At 40.2% G+C, this 16,892-nt stretch overlaps 1 protein-coding gene across 3 annotated transcripts in view; it reads right to left on the reverse strand.

Moving 5' to 3' along the window:
- LOC126272800 (probable cytochrome P450 6a14) overlaps positions 1–16,892 on the reverse strand; it is a 179,031-nt gene that overhangs the window by 150,000 nt on the left and 12,139 nt on the right. For 2 of the 3 annotated variants that reach the window (XM_049975958.1, XM_049975959.1), the window contains exon 7: positions 16,413–16,682. In XM_049975958.1, coding sequence (XP_049831915.1) covers positions 16,413–16,682 — 270 coding nt within the window. Of the gene's footprint in view, positions 1–12,235; positions 12,638–16,412; positions 16,683–16,892 lie in introns of those variants that run through there. The other variant, XM_049975957.1, reaches the window with a different exon arrangement.

The raw sequence follows: 16,892 nt of genomic DNA on the forward strand, positions 1-16,892 counted from the left end.
ATATTAAAAAATCATCCGCAGTATCACTGTCAACAATTTTCAGCACATCTTCCAACTTCTGTTATTCAAAGCAACAACCATGGGAGATAAGTCAGATGAAAAGCCTCATATTTTGTGCTTGCTGCTGTTTTTTGAACCTGAACGACGGATATGCTAAGCCATCAGTATAGTCCACATATTGAGGCTTACAAATTATTTACGTTTGAAATCATACTGAAATCTCATACATTTACTAGGTGAAAACATAACAGTCTTTCTCAGTGATTCCACAATTGCAGTACATTTACTGCAATACAGTGTTATAAAAAAAAAGTATCCTAGTTGATTAATTTTAACTTCACGAAATATGAACTAGATATGGGTAACATACACACTGCTGGAAATAAGAGGACCTAGAGTTTCGTTTACCACCAACAGAGAGCTGATAGTTTTGTAAATGACCACTGCAGTGCTCGTGTCAACAAACAGCCAGTTCACGTCACTTTTCAGTAAGGTTTTCTGCGTTCTTTAATTCAAAAGAAATGAGCCAGAAATTTCAGGATATATGGGATTTTGTCTACAACTCAGCGTTGAACTACCAACTAAGACAAGCGTAGGTCGGTTTATGCAGTTCCAGCCACTGGATGTCTTTGCAATGCCTGAAACACACATCGACCATGTATGGGATGAGTTAGAATATAGCTTAGATTTTTGGGCGTGCTGCAGGAGAGTGTGATACGGAACATGTATAACTGGTGTTTCTAAACCTTAACTCCATACTTTCAGCTATGTGTAAATTAGCCACATCCAACTTTTCAAGAAATAAAAATAAAACTGTGTACATCTTTTTGAATAACCTTGTTTACTCACCAATTACCAAAATCCGAAATGAATACGGTAGTGATATGAATTTCGTCACTTGAAAATTAGCACATGATTGTTCGATTAGAGTTTCATACTATTGAACACACGTGAGCTCATATTTTTTTAGTCCTTTATAGTACCAAAAACTCATTTGCTGAGAAGAGGGAAATGGCATCTAGTAGAAAATAACACATTATCTTGCTGTCCACATCCAGAACAAGACAAAATTGAATCATTTTGTGTGCATTTTTTGGTTGGGACAGCCACCAGAAAAATATGAGTTAGAGCTCCCAAATTTCGTCACTTTAGTACAGGACTTGTATAAGCAATTAAAGGTTACAGAGAAGAACACAATTTGTTATACATATTCCTGAATTTGTCCTCCACTTCTAGGCAATTTACAGTTAATAATATACTAAAGCCAGTATTTGTCATTCATGTTAGCATCACAAGTACAAAAATATAAAAAAGTGTTTTAATCTTCATCCTCCACAAAAATTTTCAAAAGTTAATTTAAGTTTAGATTATTTTACCCTTTTACCATAGCCAGGCACATTCACTATTCTAAATCACATGACAGAAATAAAAAAACAATGTTTTAAATTTTTTTGAGCTTTTAAGGATGAGTCACATAGGAATTTGTATGTCTATGTAGATGAAGAGCATGTTTCGTCATTACAAACTCAGCATTACGTGCAACGAATCCAATTCTCCCCATTTACTTTTTCTCATAGAAAATTAATCTTTATAAATAGCAAATAAAATAAATTTTTAGTTACAGTTCCAAGTCTCGTCCCTGGAACGAATATGGGAATCCCATGGGCTATAAAATTACGAACATCCACAGATTTGTTTAATCACTGCTATAGCAACATAGGCCAAACTTCTTACTGTAGCGATCATACATCAGAAACTACAACATATTACTGACAGCTCCACAAACTCACTTCAGCATAAAAAACTGAATTTCCTCTTATACGCAAGTTGCATGTGTTCCACACAAAAAGATCTATCAACAAAACAGTGAACTCAGGTTATGCATGCACACAGAGCTGAATATTTGTTACCAGTTGTAGAAATTAGAAGGGTTGATGATGTTATGGCCCCACATGTTACAGATGTTTCATCATGGGAACTAGTTATTTCTGTAATTGACCATTAGGGTAGAAAAGACTTTTTGGTTTATGTGAGTACATGGTGTCTTAAAAAAGAATGGTTCAAATGGCTCTGAGCACTATGGGACTTAACATCTATGGTCATCAGTCCCCTAGAACTTAGAACTACTTAAACCTAACTAACCTAAGGACATCACAGAACACCCAGTCATCACAAGGCAGAGGAAATCCCTGACCCCGCCGGGAATCGAACCCGGGAACCCGGGCGCGGGAAGTGAGAACGATGGTGTCTTCAACAGGAATGTTTCGTTATGGAGATTTTGCATGAAGTCAAATAAGAATCACAATGTCATCATGTCGTGCTCGCCACTTTCCCATAAAACGTTTTTAGTCTTCTTTTGTGAACTTATAGTTTTACAGGGGCCTGGGCTGAGACCCATATTTTTGTTGGGATGGTAGAGCGTATAGTATGGTAGAGTACAACAGTCGGGGTGCTGGGCGCTAATGATACAACATTAACAGAACAGGAATTTATTACATCAAATTTACAATCATGTATTCGTCCCTGTGTCGGAGCCCAGGCCAGCAGCAGCGCACTGCTCGCCTTGGAACGTACTGGCACTGTCTCTGCTGGTTGCGTTCGGTTCACGTAAACAGGCTGTCGGGCAGGCGGTAGATCTCACTGGCTGCTGGAGCAGCCCCTACAGCAGACGTTGCTGCACAGGACAGCCACTGAGTATTGCTAGAGCACTCTTACAGACATCACAGCAGTGAACTGGGGTAATATATCAACAGTCCTGCTCAGTTTGGAGATGAACACCAAGAAGGGTTGGAGATGTCGATCAGTGGTTGCAGATACTAGCCGGCCAAAGCGGTTAGTTTCCTTCCCGAATGCTGCTACAGGCTTACAGTGCACTCCATCATTTAGGCTAAGCAAGCCAGAGGTACATATCCCTAAGTCTTCTCGTAACTGATGAAGAGGTCGGTACTTCAGAGTGTCCGAGTAAAACAGACCAGTCAAGTAGCAGTCTCACATGCGGAAGCCGTCTTGACAACTGGTAGAAGTGTACCACAGGTTTCTTCTCATAGCTTGTTACTGCAACGCAAATATGTCAAGGTCTTGGGATCCTGAATATATGTTACTACTTGTCTGAGGTAATTACTTTATATCTGGTCAGCAATGATCGAATATGGCCTACTTTCCCGGGCCCATCATCAGTCTCCAACAACCCTCTATTTAGCATGAATGGTTTTCACGGCTTCGCAGTACTGACTTTCCGCCATATCAGCCGACTCAGAGGTGTTCTTGTGAAATTTTTACTCTCCCTTGCGAAATCAAGCTCTATTGTTAGAATAACGTGATGTCTTTCCACGTTGAGCTCATGTTGCTGAGTTTTCGATTCCAGCCTCTCGCTCGCGGGACTTGAGGCAATATCTCCCGAGTTTGTTTTGCTTTCCGCAATGCTGGCGTTCTTCCTCTTTATTACTTTGATTGCGACACGGGGCGTTGGCATGAATTGCCTTGGCTTGGGGTACACTGGAGAAGACTTGTAGAAAATTTTACATTTGTCTATAATGCAATCGTGTAACTGTTCCCCATCAACCACTTTTTTTGACAGAATGTGGCAACGAAGGGATAGTAATTCAGTAAGCAGAGAGTTCGACCAAAAAACAGGTTAATATTTCCTTTACAATAACCTAGGTAAAGGTCATATTTCACATTTGAAAATGAATATAAGTAAAGGTATGTAGAACATATTTCTTCACATCTATTCCAGATGTATTTAACTTATCTCCTAAGGACGGAAATTATTGACCATCATTGCAAACGATTCAGTATCGTAATGAGTCGGGACATTTTTTCTGGAATTGTTACATTTTTCTTAGAATTTCCCCTTCGCTTATCCCGTCAGTTGTTGCATCCTGTTTTTTGTTACACCAGGCAACGATGTAAATGGTACTTTGGAAACTTCTTATGCCCTTAATTAAAGTACTGGTGCAAATGACTCTGAGCACTATGGGACTTAACATCTGAGGTCATCAGTCTCATAGAACTTAGAACTACTTAGACCTAACTGACCTAAGGACATCACACACATCCATGCCCGAGGCAGGATTCGACCTGCGACCGTAGCGTTCCAGACTGAAGCGCCTAGAACCGCTCGGCCACACTGGCCGGCAATTAAAGTACTATTTTTGAAGTAGACAGGACGCTATTTTGGAGAGGTGTTAAAGGCTTCCGCTCCTTCACATACTTGGTGCTTTAAAATGAGTTCTTGCAACGAAATATTTTGTTCATCTTTGGTTTGAAACGAATTAATAGTGTTCACCATGTGCCGACGTTTTGTTTTGTCAACACTTAATTCTGAGAAACACTTCAGTGAGGACATGCTGACAAGATGTAACCTCTTCAGTTTTCTTATTCTTCGGCCTTTTCCTTTGATGGAACTGGAAATGAGAGTGTGGCGTCATTGGCCAGGAGGCCCCTAACCGCGCCGTATGGGGATGAAATGATGATGAAGACAACATAACACCCAGTCCCTGAGCGGAGAAAATCCCCGACTCAGGTGGGAATCGAACCCCAGCCCCTTAGGACGGCAGTCCGTCACGCTGACCATGCAGCTATCGGGGCGAATCTTCCTTCGATGATGTGATAAGATTTCATCTACATTTTTCGCTGTGTAGTTTGCTATTTATTTGTGCACTTTCAGCACCATTTTCATTTTAACTCAATATGAAATATCTACACCCCAGAAGAGCTCAACGAAAGGAGGCAGTTTTTGAAAAACGAAACATTTTTATAAGCGCATCCAGGGTCCCATTTCTACTCACTGCGCAGTATAAGCATCCCCGTTCTTGAATATGTTTATGGTCAGATTACGTTACGTATAATTTCTTGAGGCAAAATTATGTATAAAAGCACACATGTCCAGGGCATTTTCCTGAAGTCTCATGTTCTCATGTACTTAGTTCAGATAGAGAAAAGAGGTGAGAGGCTTACAACATTGCATCTTATCGCTCACGATAAAACTTTTGGCTACATACGTACTGTCTTTGTTGTTGTGTACGACTTCGTTCACAATGGAAAGGAGATGTGGGCTGCAGAGTAGTGCAGCAACTGATGTCTTGGATAAACTGGATACGAGCAGAAATGTTTATCGAACAAGTTAACATAGTAAATAGAAGATCTACTTAATTGTATTTCTCCAGCTCTCAGTATGAACAAGGGAGAGACTCTCTGAAATAAAACTTGAACGACGGCGACGGAGCTGCGACTAGGCGGTTTCTGTGTTGCATCGTGTAGTGACGTGGCTCCGGGTGTGTGTGGGTGTGTGTCTGCCGTCTGCCATTCTATATCGCAGCGGCAGAGGGCGCTCGTGATGTCTGCTGGAGGCATGGTGCAGCAGGCTTGCACCATTGGGTTCCCTTGATCCCGTACGACTGCTGGCGGCTCTGATGGAAACTTGTGTTGCCGTTGACAACTTTGAGACGCCCATGGGGTGGTATCGATACATAATACCACAATAATCTTGTTGGCTCATAATATGAATTAACCATTCACTTTAACACCGCTGTCTCCTTCCTGCCAAAGTCAGGTTTCACTGAAAACTTTTAATTGTAAACCACAGATAAAAGAGCAATAACATTCAAAAACGTTCTTCTTATTTTACTCTAGATATAATCAAAGTAAATTCTTTTAATTAGCTATTTATTTAGGACCTGAATTAGAATGTTCATTGCCACGTATATGTGTATACAGGGTGGTCCATTGATAGTGACCGGGCCAAATATCTCACGAAATAAGCATCAAACGAAAAAACTACAAAGAACGAAACTTTTCTAGCTTGAAGGGGGAAACCAGATGGCGCTATGGTTGGCCCGCTAGATGGCGCTGTCATAGGCCAAACGCATATCAACTGCGTTTCTTTTTTTAAATAGGAAACCCCATTTTTATTACATATATTACATATATATTACATTATTTGAAGGGGGAAACCAGATGGCGCTATGGTTGACACGCTAGATGACGCTGCCACAGGGCAAACGGACATCAACAGCGTTTTTTAAAAATAGGAACCCCCATTTTTATTACATATTCGTGTAGTACGTAAAGAAATATGAATGTTTTAGTTGGACCACTTTTTTCGCTTTGTGATAGATGGCGCTGTAATAGTCACAACCGTGTAAGTACGTGGTATCACGTAACATTCTGCCAGTGAGGACGGTATTTGCTTCGTAATACAGTACCCGTGTTAAAATGGACCGTTTACTAATTGCGGAAAAGGTCGACACCGTGTTGATGTATGGCTATTGTGATAAAAATGCCCAACTGGCATGTGCTAAGTATGCTGCTCGGTATCCTGGACGACATCATCCAAGTGTCCGGACCGTTCGCCGGATAGTTACGTTATTTAAGGAAACAGGAAGTGTTCGGCCACATGTGAAACGACAACCACGACCTGCAACAAACGATGATGGCCAAGTAGGTGTTTTAGCTGTTGTCGCGGCTAATCCGCACATCAGTAGCAGACAAATTGAGCGATAATCGGGAATCTCAAAAACGTCGGTGTTGAGAATGCTACATCAACATCGATTGCACCCGCACCATATTTCTATGCACCAGGAATTGCATGGCGACGACTTTGAATGTCGTGTACAGTTCTGCCACTGGGCACAAGAGAAATTACGGGACGATGACAGATTTTTTGAACGCGTTCATTCACCAACAGCGGTAACGTAAACCGGCATAATATGCACTATTGGGCAACAGAAAATCCACGATGGCTGCGCCACGTGGAACATCAGCGACCTTGGCGGGTTAATGTATGGTACGGCATCATGGGAGGAAGGATAATTGGCCTCCATTTTATCGATTTGCTGATTTCCTACTTAATGTTACTACAAGACGTTGCACTGCATGACAGAATGGCAGTAACAGCATGCGTTCTCAGAAATGATAAGTTCACAAAGATACATGTATCACATTGGAACAACCGAAATAAAATGTTCAAATGTACCTACGGACTGTATTTTAATTTAAAAAACCTACCTGTTACCTACTGTTCGTCTAAAATCGTGAACTATGTTTTTGTGGCTGTTACAATGCCATCTATCACAAAGCGAAAAAAGTGGTCCAACTAGAACATTCATATTTTTTTACGCACTACACGAATATGTAATAAAAAATAGGGCTTCCTATTTTTTTAAAAACGCAGTTGATATCCGTTTGACCTGTGGCATCGTTATCTAGGGTGTCAACCATAGCGCCATCTGGTTTCCCCCTTCAAACTAGACAAGTTTCGTTCTTTGTTGTTTTTTCGATTGACACTTATTTCGTGAGGTATTTAGCCCGGTCACGATCAATGGACCACCCTGTATATCAAACCGTACACTTCATTTTCTTTCAATTTGCTGCACATCACAAACTTTAATTAGAATAATGTCCTTATTAATTACTTTCTGGCAGTCTCCTGCGTAACAGCATCCACATATGGCAGATCTTGCTCGTATACTACACTAATACCAGTGCCCAACACTTTATTCTGGACTCTACAGTTTCATACATGAAAGAATTGCCACATACGCCATTTGCCTAAGAAATTTCTAAACTCTGCTGTCGGTGTTTCTATAGCTCATTCGCTAGTCGATATGACAAATAACTCCATGGTCTCATTTACTTGCAGTTCCTAAATAAAGTTTCAGTCTTCGTCTCCATTTGATTTTTCATCTCCTTATCTAGCTCCTTCTTGTTCAGTATTTGTCGCTGTTTCGTAACACATGCGACCATTTTGTGTTAGCTGTTTGTTTCCATATTGCACCCACAGATTCTTCCGTGTTTTGGGGAGAAGCTAAACCACAACGGAATCTATGTTGTGGTGTGATAGGTAGTCCCGATAAGACTCAAAATTGCTCTGTACCACCTCTCTATCGCGCAGCCTGATGCTCTGCTTGTTACAACATATGAACAGGTCATTACTTAGAAATAATAAGTACATTAACTCGCTTAGTAGTCACGTCCTAAAATTGGCAATTTCGTTTTCTCAATTCTTCTTTTCCCTTGATATAATTCAAACTCCCTACTTCACAGAAACTATAAACTACACATCCTGTTCATTTTTTGTAACTGTATGTGTGATTAACAGTGCAACAGAATATATTCTTGACTTCTAACCCTAACAGGGCATATAGCTTTCAAATCGCTGACACTCTTACATGATACGTTTTTTCTCCTGATATACTACGTTCTGCACATTAGCGAGAATTTTAATTTCGTTAGTTTGTCTGTTTTAAGCTTGCATCGTGTTCTGAAATGTCCACTGAACTAAATATTTCGTCTTCGAAGCGTTTACTGAACCAAGTAATTCTTCTCCAAAATGTTTATCGAAAAAAACCATGATTTTTTATTATAGTTATAAACTGATTTTTAAAACCCCGAGACACTATAAGCCATGGTTTCATTTCGAAAATGAAAACAACTACGTTCCAACATTCATTAAATTTGTCTTGCAGACGATGCTTTTTGGGAAACAATTTTCATTTGTGATGACACAGCGCTTTTACAGTATCAGTTATCGCAGCAACGACATATGACAAGTGTCCGCATTAACTTATTCATATTTAGTACAGTATAACACAGGTAGTATTTGTGTAAATTATGTCAGTTTCTGTTTTGAAACCTGCAAATGTATGTGTTTGTTGTTTCTTATGAGTGGCGCAGCACCTCAGCGGCAGAAGGTATCATCCACCTGGATTGGAATGTTGAATTCGCACGACCGTGCGCAGGAAGAAGATGCCGGAAGCTGTGGCCTATGTTTGCAACAATTAAATTGTGTTTCATAAACGAAAATTTATTTTTGTGACTTCAGTTCTATGTTAGAGTCCTGAAACAGCCACGCTTGACGGCAGATGTACCTGTATATTGAAATACTTAACATAGCTAACATCTGTGCATAGTGTTACGAAATAAAACGTTTTGTGTCTTCTGAAAAGAAAAGTGTTAAAGAATTAATTATTCTGGAAACTGATGGCTTCAATTTATTTATACTGAGATGTGTATGAATATCAGGAAGAACAGCGGTTTTTACTGAATGAAAACTTACATACTTTATGACGCTAAAAGAATGTTGCGTTTAATCTCTGACTTATCGAGTTTACGAGAATTGATAAAAATTGTGAATCTAGGAGTGATTTTCAAAACGCAGTGAGCTGATGGAGTATATCAATGAATCATTATCAGTTTTATTATTCAGGAGGGGCAAAATTCAACACAGATTACTTAATTAATAATTTCCTGCATCTGAGAATTTTAATACGCTTACCGGAGAAAGTGTGCTTACGGCTCTTGATGTCAACAGTCATCCTTGGTTGGCATTGCGACGAACAAACCAGTATAATAATTTCTTTGCTTTCAAAAAGCCAAAAGATAATTTTTCTGAAGCATTTATACTATTCAGTGTCCACAATTCGACCGATAGAGCGGAGTAAAGCTGTCTAAGTAATAATTTTACTATTCTTCCGGTATTTACAGGTGCGATTAGGGGCGATCTCTGTCAGTAAGCTAGAGGAACTTACTTTGCATACGAGATACGTAAGATACGCTCGGTCAGTTTTTAAGCTTCTGAACTCTAATATATCTACAGAGAGATTGCGACGTGACTCACCCTGTGATAGTAACATCTCACACTGGATGTTATGTCTTTTTAATTTAAGGTGTCATAATCTAATAAATAGCCCGAAAGGTGCATGTCCAAGATTAATAGTATATATAAAAATAATGACTTAAAGAAACCAATGACTTGGTATTAAAACAGAGCTACGCGAATTTCTATTTGTATTTCTTCTATGTTTTTAAGGATATTTTTAGTGCAACGACGTACATTTAACTCTGGAAACAGTGGAAGCTGCAATTTCATTTCTTGTGTTTGGGTTTATGTTACAGTATTATACAGAATTAATCTTGGCTAAATAATGATTTACTAATCCGGAATATCGTCTTGGACTTAAAAGTTTAGCTAAATCCCTCAGCTCACGATACTCATTTATGCCCATAGTTTGTAAGGGCTACATTTTTCAGATATTTTCCTCAGAGAAATTTGCTCACTACAGTTAGAAACTTCTTCTCCTACCACCTACCTTTCAGTTGCACTTGTGGCTATAATCTGCTTCTAAGTACCCAGTAATACAATGTCTCACATTAATAGTTATGTATTGCGCGAATACGAAAGTGAAAATGGTAAGAACTCTTCCAATTTTCGCTCCATATTGTGGCTGCATGTTATATTAGCTGAACAGAGCTACATTCGGTACGTTAGGTAATATCTTTAAATATTTGCTGACCTTATGAAGATGTTGCTAATTATGAGATATGTTTTTCTTTTTTTCTTTATTTGCTCTTGCTTCATTTGCTCTGTACGTATATCTTTGATAATCTAGAATTTTTTGTTTGTTTTATTCTGTAATCTGAAATGTTACTATGTTTTGCTTTATTTGTATTGCAACATAAATCTCCTTTTAACTGAGTCTACAAAAGTTTCAATGGATGTTTCGTTGTCTTACGTGTAATGTGCGATGTAAAACTAAATGTAATATGCAGTACTGTTGTATGAACTGTGATACGAGAGCTATATCGATAGTTACAGCCTGACAGTGAAGTCAGTTAGAAGGTGTGCAGTGTCATGACATATGCGCGGTTTATGTTGTGCACTAGTGTTACACAGTATCACACTAAAATTCATGCCCGCGTTCTTATTTTTCGGTTACGGTATAAACTAAATTTCGACATGGGCGTCGTGAAAGGAAATGGTAGACTATGAATACCGTTATTTTATTGAGTACTGTAAACAGCAGTGACAATGCTTAAGCGAATGGGCTGTGATTGTCGTGGTGAAATTGTTAGAACCGAACTGTTTGCGCGAACTAATGTATTTTGAATTTATTATCTCGTGTGCAACTTAATCAGTTGCTACGCGTGTTAACAGATTAACTGTCTCCGTGGAGACAAGCTGATTAGACGTGTGGATTCTTATTTCTTCAGAAGTGTAAATTCGAGATATTGATTTCTAACAGTATACGGAGTGTAATATCGCGATCAGCGGATGGAATTGAATACTATACTGTTTTAAAACTGTATGTGGAACGTTGCAACATTGGATCTACACAACAGCGATTACGTTCGACTAGCCTGTGACAACAGGAAAGCCAAGGCTAATAATACATTGCAGGGTGGAGCCTATACCAGTCATGAGGATATATCCAGAGCAGTTTCATGAGAAATAGAACCATTAGAATTATGCCATCAGAAGCAACGAGCTGCCGCTTACGTCACGAAACATCGTCTACATGGAGATAATCTGCAACCCAAGTGCTCATTCTCCCTGTAAAAACTCAAAGAATTTCATGCAGTTTTAAATTTAATTTTTTGCTTTTGTGGTAGACCTTTCTTCATGCATACTTTCTTTAGAAATAAATGTAATTTCAGCGACGTGTATTATAGTATGTGTTGACATTATTCACCTACCACAAACAGTAGTCATTGCTATTTCTCACCTGTGTCTTTCTCTTTATGTTATGTGTTTTTACATATTCTTTGAGAGGGTGTGTCTTCATACATGTGTGCATGTCGCGTTTACATGCTTGTTGTGGTATGTGTTATACCGTATAACTTGCAGCATCAACAATTAAATTCTGAGCGCCAACGAATTACAGTTAGGCGACTCGTCCGCTATTCGTGCAGTACACGCTATAGGTAGGAACTATGAATCTGACGTATCTCAACTGTGTAAACTGCGTTTACATTCAATAAGAAGTCTTATTACGGCATTCTGATTACCAAGTGCGAGTTTATTTGGCTTTTACAATTATAACTAAAGAAAATTATAGTCGTTTTCTTAGTTATTTACGATTTTATTTTCTGGAGTTTTCGTGTTATATATCCTTTCGATGTTTGTTGCCAAACTATGGCATGGTTACTTTCGTTAAGTCTCGGAAGTAAAACGGGCTTCTTTTGAGTTTAAATAATCTAAATTCACAGTCAGAATTACACAAAGTAAATCTCTGAGGACGGTTTTCTTCACAAACTGAAATATTTTCACTCGGCAGTTTTTCCCAAGAGTTAATAAAATTTGCGGGCAAATAAAATCCAGAAATTCTTGCAACTAAAAAATGCATTTCCAGAAGTCACATGGGTCGCATGTAAATGGTGACGAATTTTTCAGTGACTTCTGGACCCATCTGCGTTTGAAGCTCCGAGAAAAGAGCAGTGGATGGAAACAGGAAACTTGTTTCATATTAATCACATTTAATGTTCCATTATGTACATACTCGAAGCGACGTAAAAAAATGCAAATACAGTAGACGATGAACTACATATAAAACGAATTATATACAAATGTACAGATATTTATACAGATCCTTTCTGGACAACGTCCACATAAATAATCTACGTCACACTCAGAAATAACACAGACGCGCAGGAGTAATGAGAGCTTTGTCCTCGCAGTGAGCAACTTAGACAGGCTTCCGACTGGTGATTTTCAGGTAGACGCCGTTCTTGGTGGCGAGGATGGAAGCCATGGGATCCAGCGGAAGAGGGATGTCTGTCTCGCTGCAGACATCTACCTTGTAGTGGGACAGCAAGTGCACCAGGCCCAGCTTCGACTGCAGCAGCCCCAGGCGCATACCTGTGGCAACACCAACGTGTTCTCAACTGCATACACAGCAATACACTAATTACAATGCCATCATGAAAAGCATCAGTCAAAAAGTAATTGTCATTATCCTTCTTATCCAACCACCTATGTGCCGGGAGAGCGGAGAACCTAATATTTCACTTCATGAGCGACAGGGAGGGGGGTGGGTTGGCTTGACATGTGGTGATCTTGATGCATGAACTTTCTAACACATCTGGGTGAGATGGACACTCGTTGGGGCCACAGTGACCAACGCTCTTGTTATTATAACATGTACGAACTTCAGAAAGGCAGTGAATGTTATCTCGGTACATGCATCAGCTTGGATGTGGTATATAGGCGTTTTTCTTGGTCGATCTTGTCAGACACCAAACTGATCCGTAATTCATATCCCCTTCAGAGTAACAATACGTAAACTATTTCAACAAACTTTATGGGCAGATAGACAGCACAGTGGACAGAACGGTTGCATATTAACCCCAGCCCCCTCAGGGGAGGCTCGAGTCCAGAAAAAAGAAATGAAGATGCAATGGTGTAGTAGAAATTAACAAATCTTTCTACTACAGTAAAGACATATTTTTGTCTCTTTTTAGTGTGTAGCTAGCTTGCGCTACAGTTTACCAGAGGAGACATATTTTCTGTTGCCTATTCTCTGTATCAAAAATTAAATAAAGCTGTCCTCGATCTGAACTCTGGTGAGTTGATCATAACTTTCTTCCGTGCTTAAACCTACTGAAGGTGTTATGCTTCCCTACGACTTTGATTTTTGAACTGACTTACGCAGGCAGTTCTAGAATGACATACAGTGTAACGAAAATCCTACTTACAATGCAACTTAGCATTTTTAAGTACAAAAATCATTTCCAGAGCAGGTAATGATCATATTCACATCTGAGATTACCATGTTGTGGGAAAACTATGCAATTCATCCTTTAGATTAAGAGGTCACATTCTTCACCCGAGGAACTTTTGCTTTTTTTATTTACTTCACCGCAACGATAAGTACACACTGCTCAAACACACAACTTAATCGAGTTATCAAATATATCGTACGTAGTGGCGCGGTGGTTAAAGCATTTGACTCTCTTTCAGGAAGCACAGGATTCCGGAATTATGAGCTAGTAGACAGTTAAGAGAAAAGGCAAATGGAGTGTTCCACCCTCCCGCTGCAGAATCTTCAGTCCTTCAGCACCCAGTCCCCACCACAATTTCAGCTAAACTCTGTTGCTTTACCACAACCTCCCTCATCAGCTCTGCTCCACAGATATGTCACCTCCACATTACTTCCGAGATATATAGTCTATGCAACTAATTATATAGATCACCTACTGGAGAAACACAGCATCTCCAACGTCAACATCTCTAGCTGCACAACAACGACAGCTCTATAACCACTGCAGTCATTCATAGTTACATCAAGATTGCCTGTTTAACAAAATTTCCATTTTTTCTTATTTTGATATTTCTGTTTTCAAATTTGTTGTGTTAAAAGTCAGAATGGTTCGAGAGGAGCCATGTTGTTGCTGCCAGCCTCCTCCAATAGAGGAATGACAAACATCAAAGAAAAACGCAAGTTCGCTGGCGGGATCATGAATCTCCAGAGAGAAATTAAGTGAAGGACGCATAAAAGATATATAAGAAGAAAAACTTCTTATCGATGCTAGATCATTAAAAATAGAACTGGTGCTCAGATTGGATATAGATGGGCAGTCAATTGATAATATCTTTATCAATGTCATCTTCCTGTAATTCACCATAAGTGATACATAAATAAAAAATGGACACCTAGACAGAAATTTCTTGTTTTTCCAGACTCAGATCCAATGTCTCAATCATTGTAATACTTCTTTCTATAATACGGATGAAGTCTAGCACTGGCGACTCTTATTACAACGTTCCAAATTAACATGATAATGGCAAAAGTGACTATTGCTGAGCCAGTAATACGTTTTCTCGGTCGATCATGGTACAATTGCGTTGAATAGTGAGATTACATGAGAAGAACATCGCCTGGGTAGCATCGAGGATCACTTCAGGAAGTTCTTCCTCACCGTTATAAAAGGAACATATCCAACAGAAGTGTATGTGCTGCAGTAACAGTGATAAATCAGTGTGAAAATTTTAAACAGAAACTAGGTCAAAATCAGTTAAGCATGATGGAATGAATCTACAATTTTGAATCCACTAAATCAACATATTACATATCCTCATGCTTCACATGAAACTATTTTTTCGTTTAATTTCCTCGCCACAGGAATTTAAGTGTAGGCTGTTGCAAATCACAACATAACAGATTTACCAGCCTCATATAGGGAGTTACGTGGTACAATGGTTCAAGTACTGGACTCTCACTAGGAAAGGGTATGGCTCACAAACTCTGAACCCAGCAGGCAGTTAAGAGGAAGGGTTGATATGCACCATCGCACCCTAGCAGCACCTCCCATTCTATTGCAAACAATTCCCATCACAAGCACAGTCATATATTGCAGTTTTACCCCAACCCTCAAAATGATCCACTGACAATTACTTTCCCCAAGAAACGTCGCTGTTTCAACTCTCTTCACTTAATAGACCTTCCACACAACTGGTTACCCAAAGCTCGTCTTCAAGCCCTAGCACCATAAACTCCACCGCCATTATAATCATTCATCGTCACATCAGGATATCTGTGTAATTAATGCAAACTTTTAATGTTTGTATTTTCAAGTCATTTTATTAAAATCAGTCTAGTTGAAAGGATAGTCGCCTTGTTGATGACATACCTTGGGAAAATGGGAATGAAAAACAGTAAAAAGAAATAGAACTAGTGGACATGCCAAAGTGTCTTTGCAGAACAATCACATGGGAAAATGTGTAAATAATCAACAAACAAATATGAAGAGACGCCTCACTCTGAAGTCATTACATGCAGAGCTGTTGCTCCAATTAGATATGGCGGGCATGATGTAAGATGTGATCTAGAGAAAGGAACCATATTTTTATCCACTTTAATGAATTTATGGAGACCAAAGTCGTAACTGGGATTAAACTTGCTCCTCAAATTAAAATATTTTTTGAACGTAGCAGTGGCAGAAGCACATGCAGCTTCACGAATAAGTGGGTTTATTGGCCAATCGTGGGATAATTATGTTGAGTAGTAGTGGGATTGTGGGTTTAGCACGTCATCTTGTCTGCATGGAAAATAGCAATGGATAGTTAGATTTGAACTACTCTGATTAAACGAAAATTTTCAACAGCAATGGGATTTGGCAGTATAACAGAGTTCCATGTCGAAATTGTACTCATGACCTAGCTGATCACAATCAAACATGTTAATATGAACCTGGAATTGTTAGCACACTAAATCAACATAAAAAGTAACCTAAATTCCGTCTGAACAGCCCTCGGAAGGCCCAATGATACCGACCGACCGCCAGCGGATTGGCATCACTGGATGCCGACATGGACAGACATGTGGTCAGCACACCACTCTCCCAGCCCTTGTGAGTTTTCGTGGCCGGAGCCGCTACTACTCAATCATGTAACTCCTCAGTTGGCCTGCCTGCACCCTGCAACTCTGTGTCCACCCCACTTGCCAACAGCGCTCGGCTGACCTGGACAGTCGCCCATCCGAGTGCTAGCCAAACCCGGCAGTGCTTAACTTCGGCGATCTGACAGAAAGCAGTACAACCACTGCGGTAAAGCAGTTGGCACCAAATACACACATTACCTCAATTTTGTTGGGCGAAAAAGATAGTGAAATCATGGACGTCGCTGTAGAACTGACCTATGCAGAAGCGCGGACCCTCGCCGAACGGCATGTAGACGAAGGGGTGCAGCGCCGCCTTGGCCTCGTCGGTCCAGCGGTCCGGGTCGAAGCGGTGGGGCTCCGGGAAGTAGGTGGGGTCGTAGTGCAGGCTGAAGGCGGGCACCATCACCACGACGCCCGGCTCGAGCAGCGCGCCCTTCTCGGCCTCGCCGTCGGCGCCGGGCAGGCGGTAGGGCCGCTGCACCTGCCGCGTCAGCGTCGGCACCGGCGGGTACTTGCGCAGCGTCTCTGCAACGGCGCCGAACGTCCCGTCACCAAACGCAGTGTGGGCCACCAGAAAAAGGGAAGCGCAGTGGAAACGACACAGGTGGGCAACCAAGGGTAGAGAACTGGATTCAGAGCTATTACAAATTACACGGGTAACAACTGTCTTAGAGAGGATTGGGTTGTTTGGAGGGAAGAGACCAAACAGCGAGGTCATCGGTCTCATCAGATTAT

The sequence above is a fragment of the Schistocerca gregaria genome, chromosome 5 (assembly GCF_023897955.1).
Source record: "Schistocerca gregaria isolate iqSchGreg1 chromosome 5, iqSchGreg1.2, whole genome shotgun sequence".
NCBI lineage: Eukaryota > Metazoa > Arthropoda > Insecta > Orthoptera > Acrididae > Schistocerca > Schistocerca gregaria.